Below are 25,749 nucleotides of genomic sequence, written 5' to 3' on the forward strand. Positions count from 1 at the left end.
TTTATACTCCTTTCACAGAACCATCAGGCTTTGTTAGTGCAAGCTCTTGGGCATAAACCAGAACAAACCATGCCTGGAAATTAAAAACAACCCTACCGAAAATGAAAACCTCATCCAAGAAATGCACGTACAGAGCAACAAACTCAGAACTGAGGTTGTCACAGTGGTTTTTATTCAGCCTTTCTTCACTGACACATTTCCACATTCATGACCTTCTGGCCACGGGTATATTTAATGCAGGGGGAAAAGAAGAAACAAACTTCAGCAGAATATCAAAAGAAATGCTTCTCAACAGAGAGGTGCACCAGGATTATAAAATGCTTTCCTCCCCTAAAGCAAATGTCCTTCAAAAACAAGACTAGGTGGTGCATTGAATATGGCACACTATGATACTCCACAGCAGGAAGTGAAAACATCTTTTCTAGCTCACAGCTGTGATGGGGGAAAATTTTCAAAGGCTTTAAGAAGCCACTGGTGCAGTAAATCCCATATGCACTTTCAAAAATAATCATCTCCATAACACTGCAGGTGACACTCCCCAACACCACACGCCAGGATTTGGGATGATCCTCTACTGAGCAGAGAAGCTGGGCAATTTCTGGCAGGAACCCTTCAGTCCTATAGAATCTCTGTGTAACATGGTGTGAGCTATGGGATTTCTTTTGGGGGTGATAGTGATACATCTCTTAACAACATCAGAAATTCCCAAAGAGTCAAATTTTCAAAGCACTTGGAAATCAAGAGGAAATTTTTATTAACTTCAATAGCTTTTGAACTGGGCCTGTATGTGGGGGGTTTTGTTTTGACATTGCCTGAGACAGGGAGGAATTGGTTTTTTGATAGTGCAGCACCAGACTGCAGGCTCTGCATCTGTGTTTTTTTTAATTCAGAACAACTCTGCTTTTATTAGATTTGTGTTATCTCTTTTTTACTACAGTCTTTTTTGCATTTCATAAATATTAATTCCCCAATCTCTTTTGTTTAGCAGTTTTAATCTACACAGGCTTTTCCGTTTCCCTTTCCTCTCCCTTCCCAGAGAGATGTCATCCTCTGCCAAAAAGCAAAGAGCTTCTCCAAGGAAGCTCTTCAGCCCAGAGATGTAGGAGCAGAATTTTTGCTACGTATCATTTTTGTTTTGTTCTTTTTGTTCCTTCCCCTTCGCTTTCTAACACCAGTTCCAGGCTCTGATTTCACTTGCTTCCTTGGAGGGGACTGTAATGCTCCAGGACCTTGTTTACCAGTGTTATATTTTCTCTTGTCATCCATGGACAGGCATTTTAGACCGTTCATTCATCTTTGCACTGATGTGGTGGTACCAGGCTGCTTTAGCAGATGCCATTCAAACCCAGAGGGCTGTTCCCAGGCAGGCTGTGGTTTTGTTACTATTTGGAGGTTTTTTAATGGATTGCTCAGGCTGCTTGTTTTCCTTCATGTTTTCTTTCACCTTCTCTGCTGTGTTTCTAGTTATTTTTAGCGCCGATGAGTAAGTTGTGGTAGGCTGAAACAGGTAGGCAGAGTTGTAGTACTTCATTTAAGCTGTACCCACTAACCAGCTTATTGATGCTGCTTCTCCAAATCAGGTTGGTTTGGCTTAATACTGTCCATCTATTCCAGATAAACTGTTTGCATCTCACCCTTCTCTTGTCTGCACTGAACCAGTATTTTCAAAACAAACAAAAAAATTTCTAGCTTTTACTTTTTGCCATGAGATTTATAGACCAGTGAACTTTATGGTTTGGTTTTTCTTTTCAGTAACATACAGGTTGATTTTCAGGGCTGTGGCAAACTCATGTTATTAAATTTAAAAACAGACCAACACATGCAACCCTTCTATTTTGTACTTCAAGTGATTTCTTTAAATCCCAGTACAACATCTTGGAGTGTTCTGACTGTACGTAACTCTGGTGACTTTCTGTGAGATCTCAGTGGCATTTAAGATAGTAATTTTGATAAACAAAAAGCTATATGTGTTACTGCAGAACATGCTACATATTTCTCAACAGGCAGTGCCAAATGTATGCTACTGATTTCTCACAGACACCAATGTGCTGTGGAAGTTAGACCCAAAGGTGAATCTCAAAAGTGTTGTTCAGGGAGGAAATGACAAGGAGGGAAAGGTGTAAGCCTAAACCAAGTGCTTTTGAATATCTGTAATCTGCTGATTCCAGCATTCTTTACTGCCACAGTTTCTCAATCTGAATCCTGAGTCTCTGATTTAATCCATTTACGTAACCTGTCTTCTAGAAACTTCAGGGAGGACAAATATTTGGAGATATATATCTTGTTCTGCAGTTCTCCCAGAGCAGTACCAGGAACCAGGGCTGAAGAATAAACCCCATTTCCCCTCTTAAGAAAAAGGCAAGATGACAGAAAATTGAAAGTTCTGGTAGCATTAGGTCTTGAACCCGTCAGTTGCACTTGGACAGAGAAGAGGTGTGGGAAGAGGACAAGGTTCAGCTTGTGAAGATGGTAGAAGAATGCAGCAACACTGGACTGGTTCTTTGTGGCTGGCTTCTCACATCTGGAAAGTGGGGATGATGCTTTGAAGTTTGCAGATTGAAAAAATATCAGATAAGTACTGAGTGTTGTTTTTATCCCAGACCTCGATCTACAGTAGTGGCTCGATGCCGCTCCAGGAGGAGTTATCCATCCTGCCAGCACCTGGAGATCCCTCTGCAGTTTGTCTTAGCTTTATTTGGGAATAAGCATTTATTCCCATTGAATATGCATCTGTTGCCTACAGTCCCTGATGAGGCCGGTCATAGCTAAAATATTCCCCATGTTTTAGTGGACGTGGGTCTGCTCCACTGCCTCCCCATAGGGAGCTGAGCAATCTCAGAGTACTTCCAAAAAGCTGTACTTTGAGGCTGCAGTTGAGCCCCTGAGATTTACTGGTCTCAGTTGATCCACAAAAACTAAGTGGGGAGCGGAGGATGGGAGGGGCCCAATCCTGTCTGCAATGGGTGAAAATGGAACAAAAAATATTGTTAGACTGATGTGCAGGCTCTTCATAGCTTTGCTGGCTGTTGAGCAGTTCAGGTTTTCTCAGTTAATCTCAGCAAGTGTTTTCTTCTCCTGGAAATCGTCTGAGTGAACCAGCAGTTTGTCCCTGCTCAGGTGGTCCTTCTCTCTCCAGAGCTGTAGACAAGAGGACATGAATCGTGAAAAGCAAAACAGGAGCAGATGTTCTGCATCAGGTTTAAAGCAGCAGTGTATGGTAGCTGCTTTATCTCGGTCTCTTAAGAATACGTGTGTTTTGGAGCAGCCTTCTACTCATCCTGTTTAACATTCATATCTTCCTTTGGAAATGTTTGCATCTCCTCACTCTTCTCCCAGCCCTCCCGTGGGTTCGAAAGTTCAACTTGAGCTTCAGTGGTGTTGAGGGCAGCTCGCAAAAGGGGCTGTTAAATAAAGAGCAGTTGAGGAGAGAGAGGGAAGAGCAGGGAGAGGCACAAGTGCAAAAGAAGCTCAGGCAGGAGGAAGAGTTTAGGCTAACTTTAAAATAACTGGGATTACCTTAGACCCTGTATTGCATTAACCAGGGCTGACTGAACACAGTGGTGTTAATAAGGTGAGTTAAGGGGCCATAACCACTTCTGAAGGGCACTGGAAAGAGGGACTGAAGTTGTGGGCTTGGACTTGCAGGTGCATAAAGAGAGGTGGTGGAGAGCTGGAATGAGAGTGCCTGGGAAAGCAGAATAAATTGAATGAAATTACAGTTTGTTCCTGGAAGCAGTGGCTCCCACGTACTGCTTTCCCCTGTGAACAAAGTTTATTTTTAAACAAACAAAGTCAGAGATAAAGTTAGGTCATGAAGCAGGAAGCGAATGTCTCTAGAAACAGTAGGAGACGTTGGAAAGAGGCTTTGTGAGACTTCCCTGCTCATGCTAGCTGGGATGCATATCAGTTGGCAGATACCCATGGGATGGATTGCAGGAATGGACACAGAGTTGCAGACACCAGATCAAAAGTGTTTAAGTGTGGTCCTTACAAATGGGCCTTCGTGCAACGACCTGCTCCAGCTAGAATCAACCATCAGAAGGGATTTAGAAACAGCAGGATAAGCAGACTTTCACGAAATCAGTTTTATATTTGAAATGCAAAACAAAGAGGGTTGAAAGCAGTTGGATGTCATTGTTAATCCCTAGGTCAGCTATGCTGATATATCTCATAAAAGACAGGCTACGTTCAAAGAGCAAAATCCACTGTTAATTATCAGCGTGTTTGTGGAGGCATTTGTGCCATGGAAGCACCTCCATGAGCTGAAGGGCACGGAGCACTTGGCAGCTCTCCCTGCCTTGAGAAGACAGGTCCTGAAGCAGGCAACGCTGCGGGGTGGAGGAGAAACCTTTAACTCTTCATTCATGGATCCAGTGGGTGGAAGCTCCTACAGAGACAGTCTAAAATGACAGCTCTCTTAGCAAGAAACTGTAATTTAGGTTTACTTCTTCTGTCAGGAATATCAGCTCTTCCTGCATTGTGTGAATTTGTCACTTTTCCCTGCTCCTAAGTCCATGTCACTTGGCAGCTCTGGAGAAGGACAGCCTCTATTCAATAAGCCTGGACATCATCAACTGCCGGTGTTTCTCAGGAGCCATCGGACATCTCCTGACTGAAATCATCAGGGAGGTGGCAGTAGTTCCAGGTACTGACTGAGTGGGCTCCATGGATGCTTCTCACATCAACCTGCTAAGGAAGATCAGCAGTAGTGTGTGTTTTCCCTCCACTGAATTTTTTCAGTCCCACCTGCTTACACATGAGAATGTGTTTCAGTGCTTCAGTACAGCCTGGGAGCACGCATGAGCCCTGGTCTGTGACCCACATAAATGTGTGTGCCATCTCAGTGCTTACTGCTTGGATGTGGGTAGGGATGCATATACATGTATCCATATGTATGTATAAAGAGAGATGTATGCATTCCTGCCCAGCTTATTGGCATTATTTCTTAATCAAAGAGAAAATAAGCAGCTTATGAAAGCAAAAGTCCTGGGAACTGTAACAGCCTGGTAAGGGTGGGCAAGCAGAAGTCAGTGGTAGCTGGGCTGTTGCTGGCCAAGCAATCAGCTCCCCCATAAGCACATTCCCAAGGCTGCAGTAACAACAAGCAGCACAGTGAGTGTAAACTGCCAGGCTCTGCGTTCTGCCTGAGCTGAGGGGAAGCTGCCCCTGTGAGCAGCTCCAGGCCAAGCGCTCCCTCTGCCACACGAGGAGCCCCGTGGAGGTGGAACAGGCCGGCCCTGTGTGCGGGACAGAGCCACCCTGTTCCCCACGGCACAGCAGTGGGCACGTTTCCATGGAGCACACGGGCGCTTTGCCATGGAGAACACACTCCTGGCTCTCCGAGCCCTGCAGCTGAATGCCTCGACTCACTCCTGGCTGTCAGGCCGTGTCCCTCGGGCTGCGGGATGGCACCTCTCTGCCTTGCCTCGATGCTCAGGGAGAGGGGAGATCTTCCCGATCTTTCCATGCCCTCCAGGCTTGCCAAGGCCACGAGTGCCTGCCCGGTGCTGCAAGCATGTTAGCTCAGGGACAGCGGGGAGCTGCTCCAGGGGGCTTTGCATGCAGAGCAAGAGCTAGCTGGAAATTTAGTCCTGGAGCTCTGTTTTCTTCCAATCTTTGCTGGCATGCTCTAGCTGCAGGTGGGATAAGGCAGCTGAGAAGGGTGCAAGAGCACGGAAGAGGGAGCCAGCCCTTTCAGCAGATAGAGAGGGAACTGATGAGAGGCTGGCATGCCTTCAGCATCTGTGAAAGGAGCAGAGAGCAAGGAGACAGTGCTTGGCTGCAGCCAGAGAAGGATCCCAAGAGCCTGAACTCAGAGGGATCTTTTCTGCTCATTTTCTTTGGGAAGTTTAAAAAAGAATGAGCATTAAAAAAAAAAGGGGAAAAGAAGATGATGTGCAATTTCTTTCAGGCTGTAGTTGAGGTAACAGTTTGAAAAAAAGAGCTGCCATTTAAAGAGATACTAAGAATCTGTTCTTCTATTGTAAAGCAACATTTAGTATGCAGTCCCTAAATGGATCTGTTATTAGATGAGACAGAGAACCCTTAGAAATCACAGTAAACACAGCTGTAGAGATGAGGAAAAATGAATGAGGCATCATGCTAATATTTGTACCTTCCAGTTGTCTTGAATGGCTGACGAAAGGGGCTTTTAACATTGTCCTAATGCTCTGACATAAGAAGAATTAATGTAGCAAGTCAGATGCTTGAAAATGCAACCAAGTCACCCCAGGCTTGTCAGGATTTAAAGGAGATTACCTAGGTGTATTTTCTGCTCTTTTATTGCTGTGCTGAGGACGTAGAGGAACCCAGGAGGACTGGAAGTTTCCATCAAGGGCCTGGTGGTCGGATCCACAGAATGTTGGATATTGTCTGTGCAGAGCTGGCACAGTGGATGGAGCAAGCTGGCATCCGGGAAGAGGTGTCAGTGGCCAACAGGGAAAGCAGCCTTATGCATACATTCTTTGCTTCCCAGAGAAGCCTGTGGTGGAATCACTTGTGGTTGGCTACTGGCAGTGGGTTTGTTTTGGTGCACAAGGACTGAAACAGCAGGGGGTTTTAACAAAAACAAAATATTGAAAAAGCAAGTTATTTTCTCTCCTGTGTCATGGTTCATCTTCTGTCTTTTGTCCTGGTCCCTCTTTGGGCCCAATCCTGACAGGATCATAGTTGGGCTAAAGGACTACTTACTGCTGGCTGGCTTGGGACTGAGCATCCCTCGGGGTTGGAGTCACTGGTGTTTATATCAATAAAGAGTAAATCAGACCCAGGAAGCTATTGATGAAACAGGCTTTCCATGTTAACCCAGAATCTTATTTCTGTGCTACATTCTGCAGCAGGAAGGTTTCCTGGGAAGCGTGTTGTAATTAAGATTATAAATGAATGCTAGCATTTTAGTATAAGAGGCCTTTTGTCTTTTCAAGCAGGAGGTCATCTAATTCTTTTTGTAGAGCAGCAGAAAGATGAAGTTTCCGGTTAACTGTAATTAAGGCCATGGAGAATGAGCAACCCTGGTTAGTCACCTTCTGTGAGCATTAGTGAGCAGCACAGCCAAACGTGCCAGAAAAAGTTACCTTAGAACAGCAATGTTTAGTCTGAGCAAAATATAACCGCACCAAGGGGAAGTAAAATAAATTCAATGTTAATTTGTAATAGTTTAGTCAAGGAGAAGAAAATCATTACCCAAAGGATTTAGGTATTTTGCCAGTCTGTGTCAGGATGAATTCATCTAGACCATTACAAGAAAAGAGAGTCATATTGAGACAGGAGATGAAATCTGTTCTTGTTTCTGACGCTGGCCTGCTGGGAGGCTGAGATTAGCTCTCTCTTCCCTTTCTCCTCTGGACCTTGGCACCATCCAGTTAGACAGAAGCAAGGCTCACAGGGCAGAGCTTACAGCAGGGTTATACTTAGCAGGCATCAGCACTCCTTCTTCCAGCCTCTTACCTTAAAAATAACAGCATGGCATTTCTTGGTGGGGGCCTGAACCTGCATCCCTGACCCACAGGAGCTGAGTTCACCTGACCTGCTCAGAGATACTGGAAGGGACATCCCACAGTGTCCCATTCCAACCAAATGCCTGCTCAGGTTAGGGAACAGGGACTCAACACGCTGAACACATAACTGCGGGGTTCCCCTCTCCTTGAGGGGGTTGCTAAAGCCTATGAATTATATGTAAGGAAAGCAGCTATGCAGCAACTCTCTCCTGCTTCTCCTATTTGGGTTTCAAAAGCTCTGGAGCAATATTGGTGTGTTGCACACTGAGTTAAAAATTGGAAACATATTACCCTGATTTAGCATGGGACTGAGTAAATTGTATTCACTTAAAATAGCAGATATCCTGCTGAGAAGAAAATAAGTATTTCTACTCGACTGTGTGACACCTAAGCTGCAACCCAGAGGTACAGGAGGAGAATTTGTGTTACTGAGAAATCCATAAACGTTGGCTTCCAGGTCAGAGCTGCTGGGGGGAGCAGGGCACATGTGTCCCAGGCAACTCCAGGCATTCAGACCTGCTGCATCACCTCCCCACGTCCTGTGCAGGGTTTCACACGGTTTCTGTCTTGAGCTCCTGGCTGGTCTCTGCCCACCCTGGAGTTTGACAGTGTTGCCTTTTCCTCAGGGAGGTTTCATTCACAGCACCAACCGGCCCCTGCCTCTATGGCAGTGTTTGCTGAAAGCCTTGCTCCTGGAGCCTGTGAAATACCGAGGCTTGTGACAGCAAGCTTAGCTTACATAAGCCACCATCCCAGGTCTGCAAAGCTTGAAGGACCTGCAAGACAACACCTGCCTGTGTGGTGGGATTATTTGAGTCCCTCTCCCTTCTTGGGCAAGTGGATGTTCCCAATGCTGGACATTCCTCATTCTGTTTCAGCACACCCATATCTTACCTTTCTCTTTGGATTTATCCTGTATCTGAGGCTCTCTTGTTTAGCTCTATTACTACTTGTCTTAACCAGACTGAATCCAAATTATTCCTTTCCTCCTTGTGGAATTTCTTCTGTATTTTTGTATTTACGAATCTACTCTATCCTGTTTCCCCACTCCACCCAGTTTATCTCACCCCTGCAACCACAACGCCTTGCAACAGAGAAACAAATGTCAGTTTTTCCATTGTCTCCTAGATGCCAGCTATGCTTAAATGTAGTTTCTTACTCTGTTTTTTAAGGGCTACTCCCATCTCCACCCTGGCTGACTCCGTGCATCCCCAGCCCAGTGCTCCTCCTAGTGCATCATTTGCAGATGTCCATGGCATGCCTTTTCCTAACCAATTCTCAAGCCTTTCCTTGAAAATCATATCTACATCTCCCACAGTAAAGATGTCATAGCAGAGTGCAGCAGCTACAGGTCACTCGCTTGGCTTCAAGCTTCCCAAGCCATGTGCTTGTCCCCAAGTTTGGGTTCTCACAGTTTATGTTTCATCTATGCCTCGACTGTAACCTGGCAGTTGTGAGATAAAAAGTGGAAGCCTCTTTGACCCTGTCTGCAGTCCCTGGTGACTTGGAGACAGTTCTGCAAGCCTGGCTCTTTGCCAAGCACCTGTGGGCAACAGTAGTGTATCCTTGGGAAAGGAGGGTTAGAAGGACAGTGGTTGTGTCCCTGCATGTTACAGGTTCCATGCACAGCTCCAGAGAGCACGAGCTCAGCCCCAGCCATCAGACATGCACATGTCTGTCCATGTGTGTGTGTCAGAGGGGAAAGGACAGAGAGTTTTCCTTTTAAAATTAAATTCATATGATAGCCAGGCCTTTCAGCTTTTTAATGCAAACAGTGATTTATCGCTGCACTTAAAGAATGAGCCAGGAGCAAAGAGATTCATCACGTGCTGTCCTTTCGTGTCAGAGCGGCAGCAGGTGCCTGTGGCAGCAGTGCAGAGAGGTTGGGTCCCAGCACAGAGCCTCTGCCGTGGGAAGGCAGCACAACTCCATCACCCTCACCCCACCATGGCTGCTGAGGTCCCAGCCTGGGGTTTCATCCATTTCTTCTTGCTGTGAGAGAAAAAAAAAAAAAGGATTGACCGTCTGTTCCCGTTCTCCTTCTTCCTTTCTTTGGCTGCTGGAAAGACAGTGCAAAGTGTACACGCAACATGAAGCTTGACACTCATCTTCTATAAATAAAATCCCAATAAACCCACCAACATGAAGATTGCTTGCTTTAAGCATTCCCAGCTCAAGGCTTCTCTAGCCTTCCTGAAGGTTTCTTACCTCTTGCATGTATTGCACTTAAACTCAGTCACTTCAGTTTTGCCTGCCCTGTGTTTGTAATATTCCCCCAGAGCTTCAGAACAGCAACATGCATAGCAGCACATCCTTCACCCTCAATGTGCCTAGGCCACAGGTCTTTCTGCTTGATCTTCCTGGGGACTTCCAACTTGTCCCTCTTCTTGTTCTGAGGAGACACTTTACTTTATAAGATACTTACATTTATCCTATTATCCCCAAACCCTGTGTGTGGTATGAGTCCTGATACAAATAGTTCCTAGCATGGAGAATGAGAATGGACAGGCTTCCAAAGATTTTTGGGATTATACAGGAGAAGGTGGCATTGAAAGAGAGCTGGCTCTTTTCTTCCTGGATCCGTATCTTGTTGTGTGACAAGATGTCTTGTTTTAGCCTGATTAAAAAGCTGGTTTTTATGTACAGCTGGTGTCATTTGGTGTCAGTCTCTGATTTTTCAAGATTTTGCATCATTTAGCCTCTCTGTGGTATTTTACTTTCTCTCCAAGATGAAAAGGTCAGTACCTAATGACCTAGTCGTGAATTTTTCCCGGGAAAGTATCAGCATCTGTGGCTGCATTTGTGTCTGTTGCTAGATTTTGACTGGTCCAGTGTTGTTTTTTTCCAGCACCCAACTAGTACTTGTCTAGTACCTGGATAAAGAAGAGTGAGTGCCAAAGTCAATGCAGGCTTGAGGGGTGTCATTAATCAAATCAGTGTAGCCCCTACAGTAATGCAACTGCTGGATTATCTCACCCTTCTCTGCTGTACCCTTCTCTGAGTGCACACAGACACACACAGAGAAAGTTGGGGATAGGCACAGGAAGAAGGAGGGAATGTATGAAGCAATTCAGGATGTTTGGCAATAGAGCGTTGGCAGCTACTGTGTATCACCATTTTACTCTCAAGAGCTTTGATTCTTCTTTTCATAGCCCTGGTGCATTCTCTGCAATGGCGACTGAAAATTGTCTGGTTATCTTGGTTTGAAATACCAAGAATTGGGAAAAAATGCATATTTAGCCTAATCTTCTCTATAGGGCAATAAGTTCAATTCATGAAATGGAGAAAAGAGGACAGCTTTGTAATATTTCAAGAGTTTCCTTCAGAGGATATAATTTGCTTCTAAAATGTTCTCACTTAGTAAAAATGCTCCTAAGTTGATATTAGCTGTATCTTCTATTATCCAGCCACTCTGTACAGACATTTTCATAGCAAATTCATATTCCAGTTTGTCTGTCCACAAGTTGTCAGGGAAGATGTAAAGCATTTCCATCTCTAGTACACACAATGTACTTTCTCTTGACAAATATTAATTGAGTTTTGGTGTGCTTCTCATTTGAGTGCTTGAAGTTTTTGAAAAAATTAAGTCAAAAATAATATGCTATGAAATGTGAAGTAAATCAAAGTCTGATTTGAAAAGCTGCAAAGTCTGAAAAGCTGCAAAGCTATTGCTTTTTTAAAAATTGTTGCAGTTCAGGTCAGTTGAATAAAATGCCTTTATTGAAAATGCGATTGTTCTTTTAGATACAGTGTTTTGATTCACATAGCTACAATTATCTGACTGTCATCTGTAGAAATCTGCACAGAGTAATAATTATTTGTGATGATTTGAGAAATGCTTGGACTGTCAAGTATGAAAAATTGCTAGCTCCCCATTATTGTCTAGTGCTGAACATTTTTAAAAATACAATCTAGAACCTGGTGTATAGCACATATATACACTAAGCAGGGTAGTTATGGGTGCAAATTGTAAAAGCCAAGTCTTAAAATAGTCTAAACCATGCTTGTAACTTCAAGGCTCTCAATCAAGGTTGCAAGAATCTTATTCACACCTTTCATGTGAAAACAGGATTGGAAACATGCTTGCATGTAACCTCATGCTCAAACCTCCCCCCCCCCCCCCCCCTTTTAGCATCTGGGAAAACAAAAGGAACACTGACAAACATTTTGTATATTGAGTAACAAACACCTCCTAGGACTCATGGTGTAACTGGGGGGCTGGGGGAAGGAGAGCTGATAATTGAGATTTCAGACAACTGAAAGGCTCTCTCGATGTCACAAAACCAGGACCATTAGTGCCACCTATAGTTAGTCTGTCTGACACTTCTCACTTTAAGACCTTTCTTTCTGTGGATTCTGAGGCTGCTGCACACACCCCTTCCGAACAAATACTCTTAAGAAGAATTCGGTGGAGATGAGCTCTGATTTTAACAGTGCTGGATAGAGACAGCTGAGTGTTAGCTGGTTTTTAGTCGATGGACCACAGATAAGGGGAACTCTGCAGCAACTTGCACAGTTCTAGCATAGGACACAAACCAAACCTCCAAACACAAAGGTAACTGAAGAATTAAAGGCAGATGCAAAGTCTTTGTTAATGCAAAATTGAAGAGAAAAACCAATTTAGCAAGGAAAGGGACTGCAAACCCCATTCACAATATTCATCTTCATTATTCCACTCTAAACTGATTTGGATAATTTTAGCCTTCAGTCTGCCATGATCAAATGTCATGTGAGCAGTCCCAGCATAGGCTGGTTGTGAGCCTGGTTGCAGTAATATAGAACTAGCTGCAGGCAGTGCAAGAGAAATAAACAAAACCCTGCCTGGTAAATGTGGTGGCTACTTCTTTCCATGATAATTTTCTATAGTGAGGCAGAATTTAATTAATGGGCTTTTGGAGTGACACTTCAGTATTTCCATCCTTTTGTTAAAAAACTGCTTTCAGTGCAGGTACCTGTGAATTGAATTGATCTCTGTACCTAGTTTTCAGCATACTACTATATTCAGGAAAAAAAAAAATTAAAAATTCCTTGTGTTTAAATCTGTACTTGCTGCTTGGCCATCAAGCTTGGAAAGGTCTTCAAAGATTACTTTATCCTGCTGTGCCTAAGTAACCAGAAGGAAATACCTCCCATCTCATTACTCTGGTTTACCTTGAATAACCTTTGCCTGTAATGAGTTGATGACTGCCAGTTGGTCAGCATATGCATTTCTGGTCAGTATAGTCTCTAGTGCTCTCCACAAAAAGCCCTCCTGCCCCGCCCTGCATACACACACCCACCTTCAGCTGAACAGAAGAATCCACATGAGCAGTGTGCTGGACTTGCCTCCCTTGCTGTTACTTTGGGACTGTTGGAGATGAGAAGCTTCTGGGATCAGAGTGTCCCCAGACTACCTTTTTCTTTTCCTTCTTTTAATGCCACTGAGCTTGGAAGTCTCCCGCTGCTCATGTCACTTCACTGTTCAACTTGGTTGCTGCATCAGAAAAGGAAGGACAGCTTTGATCTTGACATGCTCTTTTTCTCTGTCCCCCTTTACAACTTCTGTAGGAAAACAAAAACATGATTAAGTGCATCTATGGTGTCAGTCCTGTCAGGGAAGAACAGCTGCTTTTATCAGATGTCTTCCCAAAACCTTTAATGCCCTGATGAAGTCCAAGTCGAACAGTCAGAGGACAGACCTGAGCATTGGCTTTATCACCATCCCCACACTGCTCTCAGTGCTTAAAATCTGCACACAGGCTTAAAAGAGTCCTCTCCCAAAGTGGATTTACACCATTACTTATTGTGGTTTCTAGAACTGAGGGAGCAGCAGGGACCTCTGGTAATGACCACAGACACAGCCATCAGTGTCCAGGCAGCAGCTACACACTCACAACTCTGCTGTAGCCACATCTGTAACAGCTTTGGAGGAGGACAGTCCATGACCCTAACTGTTAGTCTTGCCCTTCACCATCCATGAGTTTAAAGATTTCTATCCTTTGGATCTTCTCTCTGGCTGCTTAAATTTGTGGGGTCTATTTTCCTCATTAGCTGTGAGCACATTTGCATTTTTACTCTGGCCAAGTGGACCTCTAGTTTAAACAAATGTACTTCCAGTCTCATTTAAACTTTCTGCTTCCCCAGTTCCCCTCACCAGCTTCAGGACTGAAATTATGTGGCTTAAAAGCCTTGCCTGTAACTTAGAATGAAAAGGAACCATATTATCATCAGCTAACTCACTGCTAATGCATAGTTTCAAAATACTAAATTGAAAATGCTGTTATGATTACCTTCCATGGTGCTGTAGACTCTAGGGGCCACAGAGCATGTCCTCTGTGCAAAGGAGAGTTTGGTGGCTCTTTCATTAAAGATGCCTTACCTGACCTTTCACTAGAGCAGGGTGAATGTGGCCTTCCTATCAGCCACTCCTTCAGCGAGAGGGCTGTTCCCATCAAACCTTGAGGAGAGCCAGCAGGACTCTTTGTGTCTCTGGGGGAAGCAGGTAGGTCAGCTCTTCCAAGGTGCATCAGGTGTGTTAGTCAGCTGCAGTAGAAATGGGCTAGTTGAGCTTTCTATTTCCTACATGGCCCTTCATCCATCAGCCATACCAGATGGTGTTGTGTTTGATGGGAACAAGACAATCCCCTTTTACTCTTGCATTGCTATTTAATACATGTTCTGTGCACCCCCAGGCAAGCCAGAGCACATGCACAGCTCACCCTCGGATGCTGCTTAGTAAATGTATACTTAGTAAATGTAGCTCACCAAACTTTTATGCCATTTCTTCATATTTTTTTCCATGTTAAAAAGAGCGAGAGGAAAGTACCACTTGAAAATGCACAAGTGTAATCTTCTAAATGAATTTAATGTAGTACAGTCTCATTTGCAATTGCAAATACTAAGGCTGCATTTTCCCCCTTACTCTAAATGTCTGAAAATCTCATTAATGTTAATGTATGGGGGAGAAGTGCTTAGCCTATTGATGGAGGAATGAAATCAGGAGCAAAGCACAGCTCTACAAAGATTCATCTGCAGATTAAGGTCTGAAGTAACCATTAGATTATCAAATCTGACCTTCTAATACAGACCATAGATTCTCATCCACTTAATTCTGTATTTATCCTAAGAACAGCACCAGAAAATCAAATACAGTGCATTAACATATTATAATGTAGCAATATATTCAGGCATTTCTCTTTTTTTAACTAAAACCAGAGGCAAACAGCACTACTGTGCTATATGATTTTTGATGAAGATCTTCAGAAAGAGAGAGATTTCAGCTTTTTATCTGCAGCAAAGGAGAATTTGTATGTCTGTGTGTTTGCATAGGGTTTTGTTTAGTTCTTTGAAGATTATTCACTGGTAACTCTAACCAGTATAGAGCTGGTTGAGAACTATGACTTCTGTTTTGCTCTGAGGACATCATAAATGGAAATAGGGATTTTTAATTTTTTTTAACAGAAAAAGTAATTTCCTTGAAAAATCTGTGTGGGCCTTGACAACTGCTTTCTAACATCTTATTTGGAAACTCCCCACCAGTCAGTTTTCCTAGAAAGCATGAAGCACATTTCACATCTGGCTTCTCATCTCTGACTATAACATAAAACTGCCCTTGAAGTGCACCTGGGAGGTATCCAGGGGGATACCACCCACACACAAAAGACAAGACAAGCTGTCTAAAAGAGCTGCACTGGACTACTGCACATTTTAACCACTAGCCAGCATTTTACTGAACAGAGGGGCAAAAGAGATGAGGAAAGTATCAGGGAATTCAGAGGAGAAGTGGTGGGTGGCACTGTGCAAAACACAGAGGTCCCAGGCTTGGCACATAAACACTCTCTTGAAGGAAAAGTCTTCCTGCCCAAAATGGAGCTGCACCAGCCCCTTGGTGTCGCTTCTCCCCTGAAAACATTTCTCTGCAGCCCACCACAGCCCAGACAGAGGGAGAGTTATGTGCTGCAAAAGCTTTTGCTGTCCCTTGGGTGGGTGAAACTTGGGCTCTTAGGGCTCATCTGCAACAATGCAATTTCTATTTCCTTTCTCTCCAAAGCTCAGAAATCCTGTGAGTGGCTTGGTCCCATCTTGGAGTTTCATTTGGGTTTTGACTCTAAAGTTTATTTGGATCCTTTTCTTTGAGTCTTGTTGGGTTTTTTAAAGACGAATCATGGCTAAGTACTGCTATTGAAAGCAGAGATTTGAACCCATGATTGCAGGAACTGGAGGTTCAGTATGAACTCCCGAGATGGTGCAAAACCATTTGCCAAGGACAAAGGATTTTGCCTGGCATATACTGGTTTTGTCTGGTATACTGGCAGGCAGGAAGACCCCTATAACCAAAGGAACACACACAGCAGGTGTATAAAGTCTACATTGCCTCAAATACTTCTTTTCAGGGTCCTGTGATTCATGTTAATTTAACAAGAAGGTACTAGATAAATACTTCTGAAAGACTCAGCATACAAGAAGGAATCTCAGACCTCCTTGCCTATCAAATAGGAAGGTCAATACTTGCCTTAATTCTTGTCTTTGAGGCTAAATTAATTATTGAGCATAAGGCTCTTTGAAATTCACAGGTAAATGGTGTTAAATAAATGTAAATAACATTACTAAAATCTTCCCACTGTTGCTTTGATGCAGTGTATTCTCAATATGTAATAAGGTATTTGTAGCAGTGAGGATAGGGGCTGCACAGCAAAACCACCTCTGAATAACAAACACAGGAGCCCTGCACTGGCATGGTTATCATATCTGAATGAATTTTCCTCTTGGAGAGTATCAGGAATATCCATGGGCTTCATTTATTCTGGTCATAGCCATATAAGCCATATTCAAGGTCATAGCTAAGAAACATGACTATTAAATTCTCTAACGTAAAAGACACCAGTAAGAAGAACACACACAGTTTCCATTTTGTCATATTTTCCAGCTCTGGTGTCTTCCTACCCCATCTCAGCAGCAAAAGGTCTAGCACTGCTGTAGCTGTGGATTGGACTACAGAGTGGAGGCAAGATTTGTTTTCCAGGCCTAAGCAAAGCAGTAACCACATCTCAGGATGAGGGTTCTGTAAATACACTTGCCACCATGCTGTGTGAGCACTTGTGCTGCTTTGTGCTGTCTTCAAAGCAAAGCTCTGGATGCTGTGTGAACAGCATTTAATCAGTGTGTATCAAGAAGTTTGGAGACAAAAAGAGTTTATCTTCTGGAATAGTAACAGTTGTACTCAGCCACATAATGAATTATTCCATGCAGGGGAAGATCTGCTTTTCTATGAACTTGTGTAATACGCAAAAGAGGCAGTTAGAGTTTCCCAGCCCTTGACCTACTGGTGCCTGTGCTTCCTTTGCAGTTGTCCAACACAGCAATTCTTCATCAGATCAGACGAGACCAAGTGACAGACACGTGCCGAGCAAACAGCGTGTCCAGCAGGAAGCGCCGTGTGCTGACACCCAACGATCTCAAGCACCTGGTTGTGGATGAAGATCATGAAATGATCTATTGCTATGTTCCCAAAGTGGCCTGCACAAACTGGAAGAGAGTCATGATGGTTTTGACGGGAAGAGGCAAATACAGCGATCCCATGGAAATCCCGGCCAATGAAGCCCACGTGTCTTCAAACCTGAAGACCCTCAACCAATACAGCATCCCAGAGATCAACCACCGCTTGAAAAACTACATGAAGTTCCTCTTTGTTCGTGAGCCTTTTGAAAGACTGGTGTCAGCCTACAGGAACAAGTTCACCCAGAAGTACAACACTTCCTTCCACAAGCGATACGGCACCAAGATCGTGAGGCGCCAGAGGAAAAACGCAACCCAGGAAGCTCTGCGGAAAGGTGATGACGTGAAATTTGAAGAGTTTGTGGCGTATCTCATCGACCCACACACCCAAAGAGAAGAGCCCTTCAATGAGCACTGGCAGACTGTATACTCCCTCTGCCACCCTTGCCACATCCACTACGACCTCATAGGAAAGTACGAAACGCTCGAAGAGGATTCGAATTACGTTCTCCAGCTGGCGGGAGTCGGCAACTACCTGAAATTCCCCACCTATGCAAAGTCTACGAGAACTACTGACGAAATGACCACAGAATTCTTCCAGAACATCAGCTCCTTGCACCAAACGCAGCTGTATGAAGTCTACAAACTTGATTTTTTAATGTTTAATTACTCAGTGCCAAGCTACCTGAAATTGGAATGAGGGATGGGTTGGGGGGAAAGAGGGGAGAGAAAGCCTGTTTTATTTAAGATTTTTATTTGTCATAATAAATATGGAGAATGGGTTATTTTGTAAATTAATATTTTCTTTTTTTGAATGATGCTGCGAGCAGCACAGTCAAAATTATTTAAATCAATTGTAAGAAAGGACAGCTCTCTTTGCAGGGTAACGGGATTGTGACGATCTAGCTGTAGAAATGAATAATACTGCTACACTGTTTAAACAAATGTTAATTGTGTTCTGGTGAATTTCATTGATCTTGCATTCCTCCAGTTCTAATTAATGTTATTTATACTTATTTAAAACATTGTCTCTTGGTAGGTTTCACTTCAGCAGCAGAGATAAGATAACATGTGGACAAAAGGAGTCTGGTTTTGTGCTTTTCTTGATTCAGCTTGTTCTGGGTAATAATATTCTTCCATTAGCCATCAACGCAGGTAAATACGGGAATGGTTCTTGGTACCACATGCTTTGAGAAGAGTGGTGAAAATAAGTTCTTTAGAAAGTAATGTTGCACTCAATACTAGTACAAAATCTATCTTTCTAGGCCTGAAAAGGAAAAGTAACTTAGATTTCGGTAGATTCATGATATCTAAAACCCATGACTGAAAGAAATGCGAATGTATTCCTTAGGGAAGAGAAACCATGAACCTTTTATAAGTCTTAATGAGTTTATGGAGAATATGACCATTCCCATTTGTCTCTTATTTTGAAGCCTCCCAGCCCAAATGAATTGAGGATGGTCCATCAGAAAAGAATCAGCATTCAGAAAGTGACTGTAAGAGACTTTTGAATGCCCAGAGCAATTGGCATTGACTTAATTCATATCCAGGATGGGGCTGTGGGGACCTCCATCCTCTTCAAGTCATGCCTTCCTAATTGATCTTAAGATGGGCAACCAAAACTGGCTTGAGAGACACCAGTCATGGTATGTTGCTATAAGCGATCTGGGCATGCCATTTGAAAAGTCAGGAAGTCATCTTCATGTTGATTGTCTAAGCATGCAAGGCAATTACAAAGGTCTCATCTTCCTACATGCTGGTTTCATGGCTTTTTCCTAGGGAGAAGAAGAAGCCTTCTTTTTTAGTTGATGCCTAAATGCCATTGACAGGGATTTTTCTAAGTTCCAGTGGGTTAGAAATTAATCTGTCACCTCTAGTGTAAGACCATGACCTTTTTTCTTAAGGGGAATATCTCAGTAGCAGTTGTTTTGTGCTTAACAGCTTTTTGGGATGGCAGATTGTTTTGAGTAAGCAAATACTAATCTATACACAGCAGATAAACAATGAAAAATGGGATTTCAATGTGGATCTGTTAGCCAGCTAGTGGGAGCAGAATTTCAGGCTTCTCCAGATGTTTGCTTCAGTGGATGCAGGTGAGGTGTATGGCCTGGGAAATGCTCTGTAGGCACTTCAGCGCTCGCAGGCAGCTGATGGGCAAGAGGAGGCAGAGGCTAAACTGAGGCACTTGTGAAAATCCAAAATCCATTTTAAAGTTGATAGCTGGTTAAAAATGGGGCATTTAACTTGCCTGCATGTCAATCTTATGATCAAAACAAACCCTTTCAGAAATGACTGATGATTTAAATAAACTCAGCTGAAGGCAGAGCTGTTTCAACTGTATCAGACCCAGATCCTGAAAAATGTCATATTGTACAGTAGCCAGTAATATCCACTGAATTATATTAGTTTCCAGGACACAGATGTGATTAAAGAAGAAAAACAGTTTGTATTTTATTTGATAAAAATAAGTTGCCGAATAAATATCATTGAAAAACAAATTAACATAACAAACAGCAACTGAAGCCCTTTCACAACTGGGTTTGGACTCAGGCAGGGTTCAGGTCATTATTTTTTCTATCATACCATACAAATAAATCTCTTATCCATTCTGTAACAGCCACAGTTTTCATAACCCAGGGCCTATTTATAACCCAGAGCACTGGCCCAGTGGCTGGCAAAGGGTTGGCTGGCTCTGGCTGACCCCTCTGAATTCCTGATCCATTGCTGGTTGTTGTTTTACTTTAAAGCACTCATTGAGAGTATGTGGAGCTGTTGCAAGTGCCTCTCACAGTGTGCCCTGGCCTTCTTGTGTTCGAGTTCAATGGTTGTATGCTTGTTAAAAAAAACAACTGTCTGAGGCAGGTTCTCCTTTCCCCCCCCCCACAATACTTCCTACAAGCTATCTGTGTGCTAGTTGGGTCTTGCATCCCACAGTGCTCATATTTTGGTCCAATTTCCTTTCCAGTTAGCTGTTAATCCATCCAACAGAATGTGATGTGATTTTTTTTTGTTTAAGACAAAAGTTGCTTCAGAAAGTAAATATTTAAAAAAACAGGTTGTGCTTCCCCCTTTTTTTTGTACTTTTCTCTGGCATCATCCCCACATTTTTATGCGTTCTGAAATATTCTCTGTAGTTTCACAGCTTTGGAGACACAAAACCTCTATATGGTAGCTGTGATAGAAAAGCTTTGGGTGAAAAATGTGTACAGGACATCTGAGGGGTGACCATTGCTCCAGCTGGGATTTTTAGCAACAGCTTTGGGTTCGATTACCCAAATTCTGGCTCCCCACAGAGGGTAGCTCTGCAGATGGATGCTCAGCATTGAGAAGGCTTTTATGTGGACTTCAGTGGGTACTTAAAGTCACTTGCTTTTGAAAAACCTTGATTCCAAACTACTACAACCTGGCTATTTAGAGCATTATATCTATTTTGAGGTGCTGTGAATGGGCTGTAGATCTGTGTTTAAAATGAACAGCTGACATGCTGGATTTAGTAGTGTCCTGTGCAGTGAGCAGCAAGCCCTCACCAGCTCAGAGCAGGATGACAAAAGTTAATTTCTTTTGATCTACTGGGTGTGTTATTTTGACTGAGCCAAAAAAAAATCTCTCTTTTCACTGCAGCCACACAGGAAGACGTTCAGGGTTGTTTGTGCTCATCTCAGTGAGCTGGCAGCCACCACCTGCAGTGGGGGCAGCCAGGGAACCAGGTTGGTTTTACCCTCTAACTCTTTACTGGGTTTCCCAGCTGGAGGAGAAGAGGGGCTGGTCTGCTCCTGAGTTCTGCCTCTCTCCCGGCTTCATTTCTGCTGTGGCCACAAGCTGATCCTGGGAGACAAACAGGCAGCAGTGAGCCACAGTAAAATGTAAAATACAGACATGCCCGTGCAGCTGCAAGGGCCACCCAGGAAGCTGCTGGCATAGAAGGGTGTGTGTGAATTATGTCGAGTAGTGATGAGCACAGAGAGGACCCAGTGGGGAAATTCCTGCTCCCCACCTTTGTCCCCAGCCCCCTCAAAGCTGCTGGAGCAGTGATCCTCATCTCTGAGCAGCTGATGCCTCCCTGTAATTTGGCAGGGCCAGCGCTGAGCCCAGCAGTGCTGGCAGCTCCGTACTTGGCATGATACCCACAGCTGAGGGGTCGTTCCCCCTGAAATGGCCCCAAGCACCTTAACCTGGAATGCAGGCTGGATTTGGCCCATCTGAACATGGTGGTGACTCCTGGCTGGTGGGATGTCCCCCCAAACCATGGCTCAGTCCATGCTTCAGCCTCTTCATAAACCACGTCCATTATCACAGAAATGTGCAAACTGCCTGAACCATGCGCTGTGTAAGACAAGTGAAATAAATAATCCACAAGCAGAAGTGCTTTTAGAAGTGAGTTGATCCCAGATGTTTTAGGGTTTCACTGTAGTCTGCTGCACTTTTCAGGTACAAAAAGGGACTGTCCTTACTATTACTCTTGTTACAGAGAGTGTTATTTTCTTACATGCATGCACAATACAATGTGTACGAATAATTTAACATCAATGTGGGGTTGGATTTTTTTTTAACCTATTTGTATGCAGTAGAAGGCTTGTTGTAGAAAAGTATCTCCTCATACTTAAATATACTGTTAATAAAGGAAAAAAGATAAATTATACATTGCCAACACAAGTGTGAACTGCTCATGAATCTTTCCTTAAAAAAGCCATTCAAGCCTGATTATTTTTCTAAGTAAATTCAATTAAATTGAAGAAAGAAAATTCCTCTCTGTGTGCTTTATTTATGGCTTATGCTTTCAGGGCGGGATTTTTGTCTGCACAGCTTTGCTTCCTCACCTGCCTTATTGTATATTGTAGGCAGGACACACTGAAGACTCAAAATTATCTACTCCTGTGGAGCAGGAGAAATCCCTTGATGGGGTGCCTTGGCAGGGCAGCCAGGGGACCAAGCCCAGGCAAGGGGGAACCAGCAGCTGCAGAACTCAACCACAGAGGGAGGGAGGGAGGGAAGGAGGGAGGGAGCTGGGGAGGGCTTTACAAAATTGAAATCACATGCACACAAACCCAGAAACTTCCATTTTTGGGGTAACGGAGTAAGAAATGGCTTCTCAGCACAGCTCTTGGGTGCAGAGCTTTAGGGTGATTTCCTTCATTGCTTGTAAGTGGAAAGAAAGCCCAGTGTCTGATACTGCCACAGAGATTGACAAAATTGGATTTGCACCATTGGAAGAAAGCTTGAGGATTTGTCCTTTTGGCAAGGCTCGATTTTTCCATTAAATAATTGCAAATTTACAAAATCCCTTCCTGTTGGTACCCAGCAGCTGCCCTGTGATACCAGCCTCAGGCAGCTGCTGTAGGACAGGAGAGCTGGCAGCAACAGGGCTGTGTGCAGAGGAGGGGGATGTGGAGCACTGGGGGATGTGAAAAAGTGGCAGGATCCTGCACAACTGAGGTGTCCTCTGACCCAAATAAGAGATTAAGTCCAGCAGAGATGATGCAAAGTTTGAAGAAAGCTCCCTGTGCAGGCACGAACTCCGACTCTTCCCAACCTTTGTTTGGATGGAAATACATTTCATTCCATTCCACCATCATTACAAAAGAATTAAAAATATGGGGAATGGGAAGGAAAAGAGGAAAAAGTCAAGCAAGTGCAGCCAGCAGCAGAGCAGAAACCAGAGCAGAAACCAGAGCATATGCTTGCCAACCGGCAGCACCGTGCCTTTCTCACTCACTGTGTTGCACATCATCACGTACAAGACTCCTGATGCCACACAAAAATATCTTGCTTTTCCAGTTGCACTTTCAACTTTGCCAAAGATTGAACATGTTGAAATATTAGAGTCTGGTTTTATTCCTCAGCGTGCTAAAAGACAACGTATCCAAATGCCACCTCCCCAGATTGCCTGCTAATCAGTTTTTAAAGGAAATCTATGTTAACAGAGAAAAATCAACTTCATCTTCCCTATTGGCAGGACAAGAAGCCAGCTTTTTCTCCTATTACTTGAAATATCACTCTACTGGTGTGCTCGAGCCTCTGGACTCTGAGATACAACTCACTGTTGATGAAAACCTGCTGGCTTAGTCAGAGGCATTTAGGAACAACAGTAGTGGCTTATTCATGGAGGAAAAAATATGGAAAATATTATCATTCATTTATAAATTGTTTACAATATATTTTGCCAATATTTTAATAACATTACTGACTTTGACTGTCCCTATTTTTTTGAGTAAAAGCAACCTGAGCTAACATTCCTTTAGGTGTTCAGGAGCACACATCCTGTCACTGTGCAACAAATGGACAGATCATGTTGGAAAATGAGACATAGTACTAACAGTAAAATTATGTGGGTTTGAAAATCTCATTTCAATCAGAGTTTTTAATTAAAAAACAACCAACCAGCAAAGCTGTTTTCCTCAGTCAGAGAAAAAAAATCAATGCAAAGTTTATGCCCTGGTTTCTGTTTTTTTCATTAATACGTAAAGCTGTCAGGGTAACATACAGCTGAATAATAACAGCTCAGCTATTAAGCTTTGGCTTATTCTAAAATCTAGAATTTTACTGTGACAATTCATGACTTTTTAGCAGCAAGAGGTCTCTGTGCTATCAGCAGGTATTTGCAGCCCTACACCAAGTCAAAATCTGCAACCCACAGCAGTTATAATTTCCCACAAAAGCTTGTGCAAAGTCAGGGTTTAACCTTTACCTAAGCCTTTCTTAGGCTCAATTTATTCAGACTTCCTTTAGCAGATAACTGTTCTAGCTAAAACTGATTTAGTTTTATGTCTAAAGTGGAGGGGTTTTTAAAAAGTGATTGCTCTATGAATGAAATCAATCACTGCATTTTTTACTGTTTTTTTAAACTTCAAAGAAATTAATTTAGAAAGAAAGGTCAAATCAGAGCAAGCAGCCACACCATGGAGAGGCAAGCACTGTTTGCAGAGGTGTCCAGGTAAATGCTGATGTCCCCATTCAAGAAAAACAAAATATATTCCTTTGAGGAATTACAGCTATTTGTGCTTTATTAAGAAACTTGCCTTCAGTTATATGGAAGGACATAACAACTTCACTAGTTTGAATTAATTTTGCAATGTGCTTTTCTAGTTTATCATAGAAATGTTCCTGCTCTGTGTGCAATATGATTTTACATGCTGTATGTATCATTCCCAAAGCAGATGCTTTTAAAGCCTCCCTTTTTCCCTTAGAAAAAACTCAAAAATTAAACCCACAATTTTTTAGTGAAAAAAGCTCTTGAAGTTAATGGTGCAAAGATTAGAAGGAGGCACAGCTGAGTGCAATTCAGGTGAGAAATTAAGTCTTTATACTGTGGAAAAGGATTGCAAGATGGGAGGAAATTTAAGATGGAAGGTCTTGGTTTGGGGAGTCTCCTTGTGAGACACTGAAAAATAAATTAGAGGAAATGTTTGAGAACACAGTGGGGTGAACAATCTTGCTTTGCTCATTGTAGTGTGTTTCACATTACCCAGCAAATCTTTACAAGGGATACTGGAAGCTGATTAAAATCTATAAATGCTCACATATAAAATGGTATTCCATGCTGGGAAATGCAGCCAGAGCAGAGCACATAGGCTCCTAAGCAAGGAGTTACAAACTTGGTTTGCAGCATCTGTCTTACTTTTCATGATGTAAAGAAGTCATATGGAAAGCATTCGGGTGAACACTTCTGAAATAATTAACTGGCTTCAGGTTTAAGTCAATTTGTGCTTGGTTTTGAGCAGCAGAAGACTCATTTAAAGAGGATGGAATTTTCACTTGGGAAATATATAAGTGCCCTCTATACTTTAGACCAGGATAAGGCTGCAGTTAGCCTTTTTCTCATGTGTGTTGTCACAGTTCCTGTGAGAGGTGTTACACTTAACTCCTCCATTATTATCAAATTACTATGCACAGTGAGCTTTTGAGTTGTGCAGAGATCTCCAGTTGGAGACAGATACTTTGCCTTTCCTTCCAGCAGGACATTTCAGAAGGTGTATTCAACCAGGTGTGCTCCTGCTTGTGAGTGAAATAACATGCTCACATTTTTCCTTTGATTAAACAAAAAGCCTCAGGATAATTAGCTGAAGAGGTGATGGTGATAACTAATGGTTTCCTTTTCCATCAGAGATCTTGCTAATGCAGTCTGGATCTACCTCATGATAGATGTGAACTGAACGCAGCCCTGTGCTGCATTGCAAGATACTTCCCCCCTTTTCAGAGGCTGTCATAGTGGAGAGGCATCCTAAACCTGGGCATCCTATCCCCCTGTCACTCACAGTCATTCATTTCCATCCAGTGACCGTCACTCTGCCATACAGAGCAAACACAGCTCCTCGCATTTTTTGGCCTCAACTGTCTTCCTAAAAAAGTTTTGAAGTTAAATTTGCCATGGGTTGTTGACTAAGGATTCCAGGCCAACTCTCCCATTTCACAAGAGGAGTTAAATTGGTGTCAGTGTCATACAAAGCTGGCTCTGCTCCATGGCCATCCCCCTGTAGCCCTGAGGCAAGCACACAGGCTTGCTCCTACTTCTGTGGCAATAGCCCTCTTGTTCCTGGTCCTGAAGGAAAAGGTGTTCCAGATTATTCTGTGGCTTTCTGAGGCTTCCTGCAAACAGAGAGACAGCTGCCCTCAGAGCATACAGAAGGTGCATGGGTCTTGCCTAGTCCACAGAGCTGTAAGCCATACCTACCTAAAAGCAGAAGAAAAGGGGAAAAAAAATCTCTTATGTGTGGCAGGAGCTTTCTACATAAGCATGGACAGGACAAAATGGATTGCAAATAGATATCCTTATCTAGCAGCA

The 25,749-nt window shown here is 43.2% G+C and overlaps 1 protein-coding gene across 2 annotated transcripts in view; it reads left to right on the top strand.

The window, feature by feature from the left end:
* Positions 1 to 17,670, top strand: part of CHST11 (carbohydrate sulfotransferase 11) — a gene marked incomplete at both ends in the record, with an annotated part of 152,098 nt that extends 134,428 nt beyond the window's left edge. For both annotated transcript variants that reach the window (XM_082280457.1, XM_082280458.1), the window contains one exon: positions 16,822 to 17,670. In XM_082280457.1, coding sequence (XP_082136583.1) covers positions 16,822 to 17,670 — 849 coding nt within the window. The remainder of the gene's footprint in view (positions 1 to 16,821) is intronic.
* Between the last annotated feature and the right edge of the window lie 8,079 nt (positions 17,671 to 25,749).

The sequence above is a fragment of the Coloeus monedula genome (genome assembly GCF_965178545.1).
Source record: "Coloeus monedula genome assembly, chromosome: 4".
NCBI classification, from domain to species: domain Eukaryota; kingdom Metazoa; phylum Chordata; class Aves; order Passeriformes; family Corvidae; genus Coloeus; species Coloeus monedula.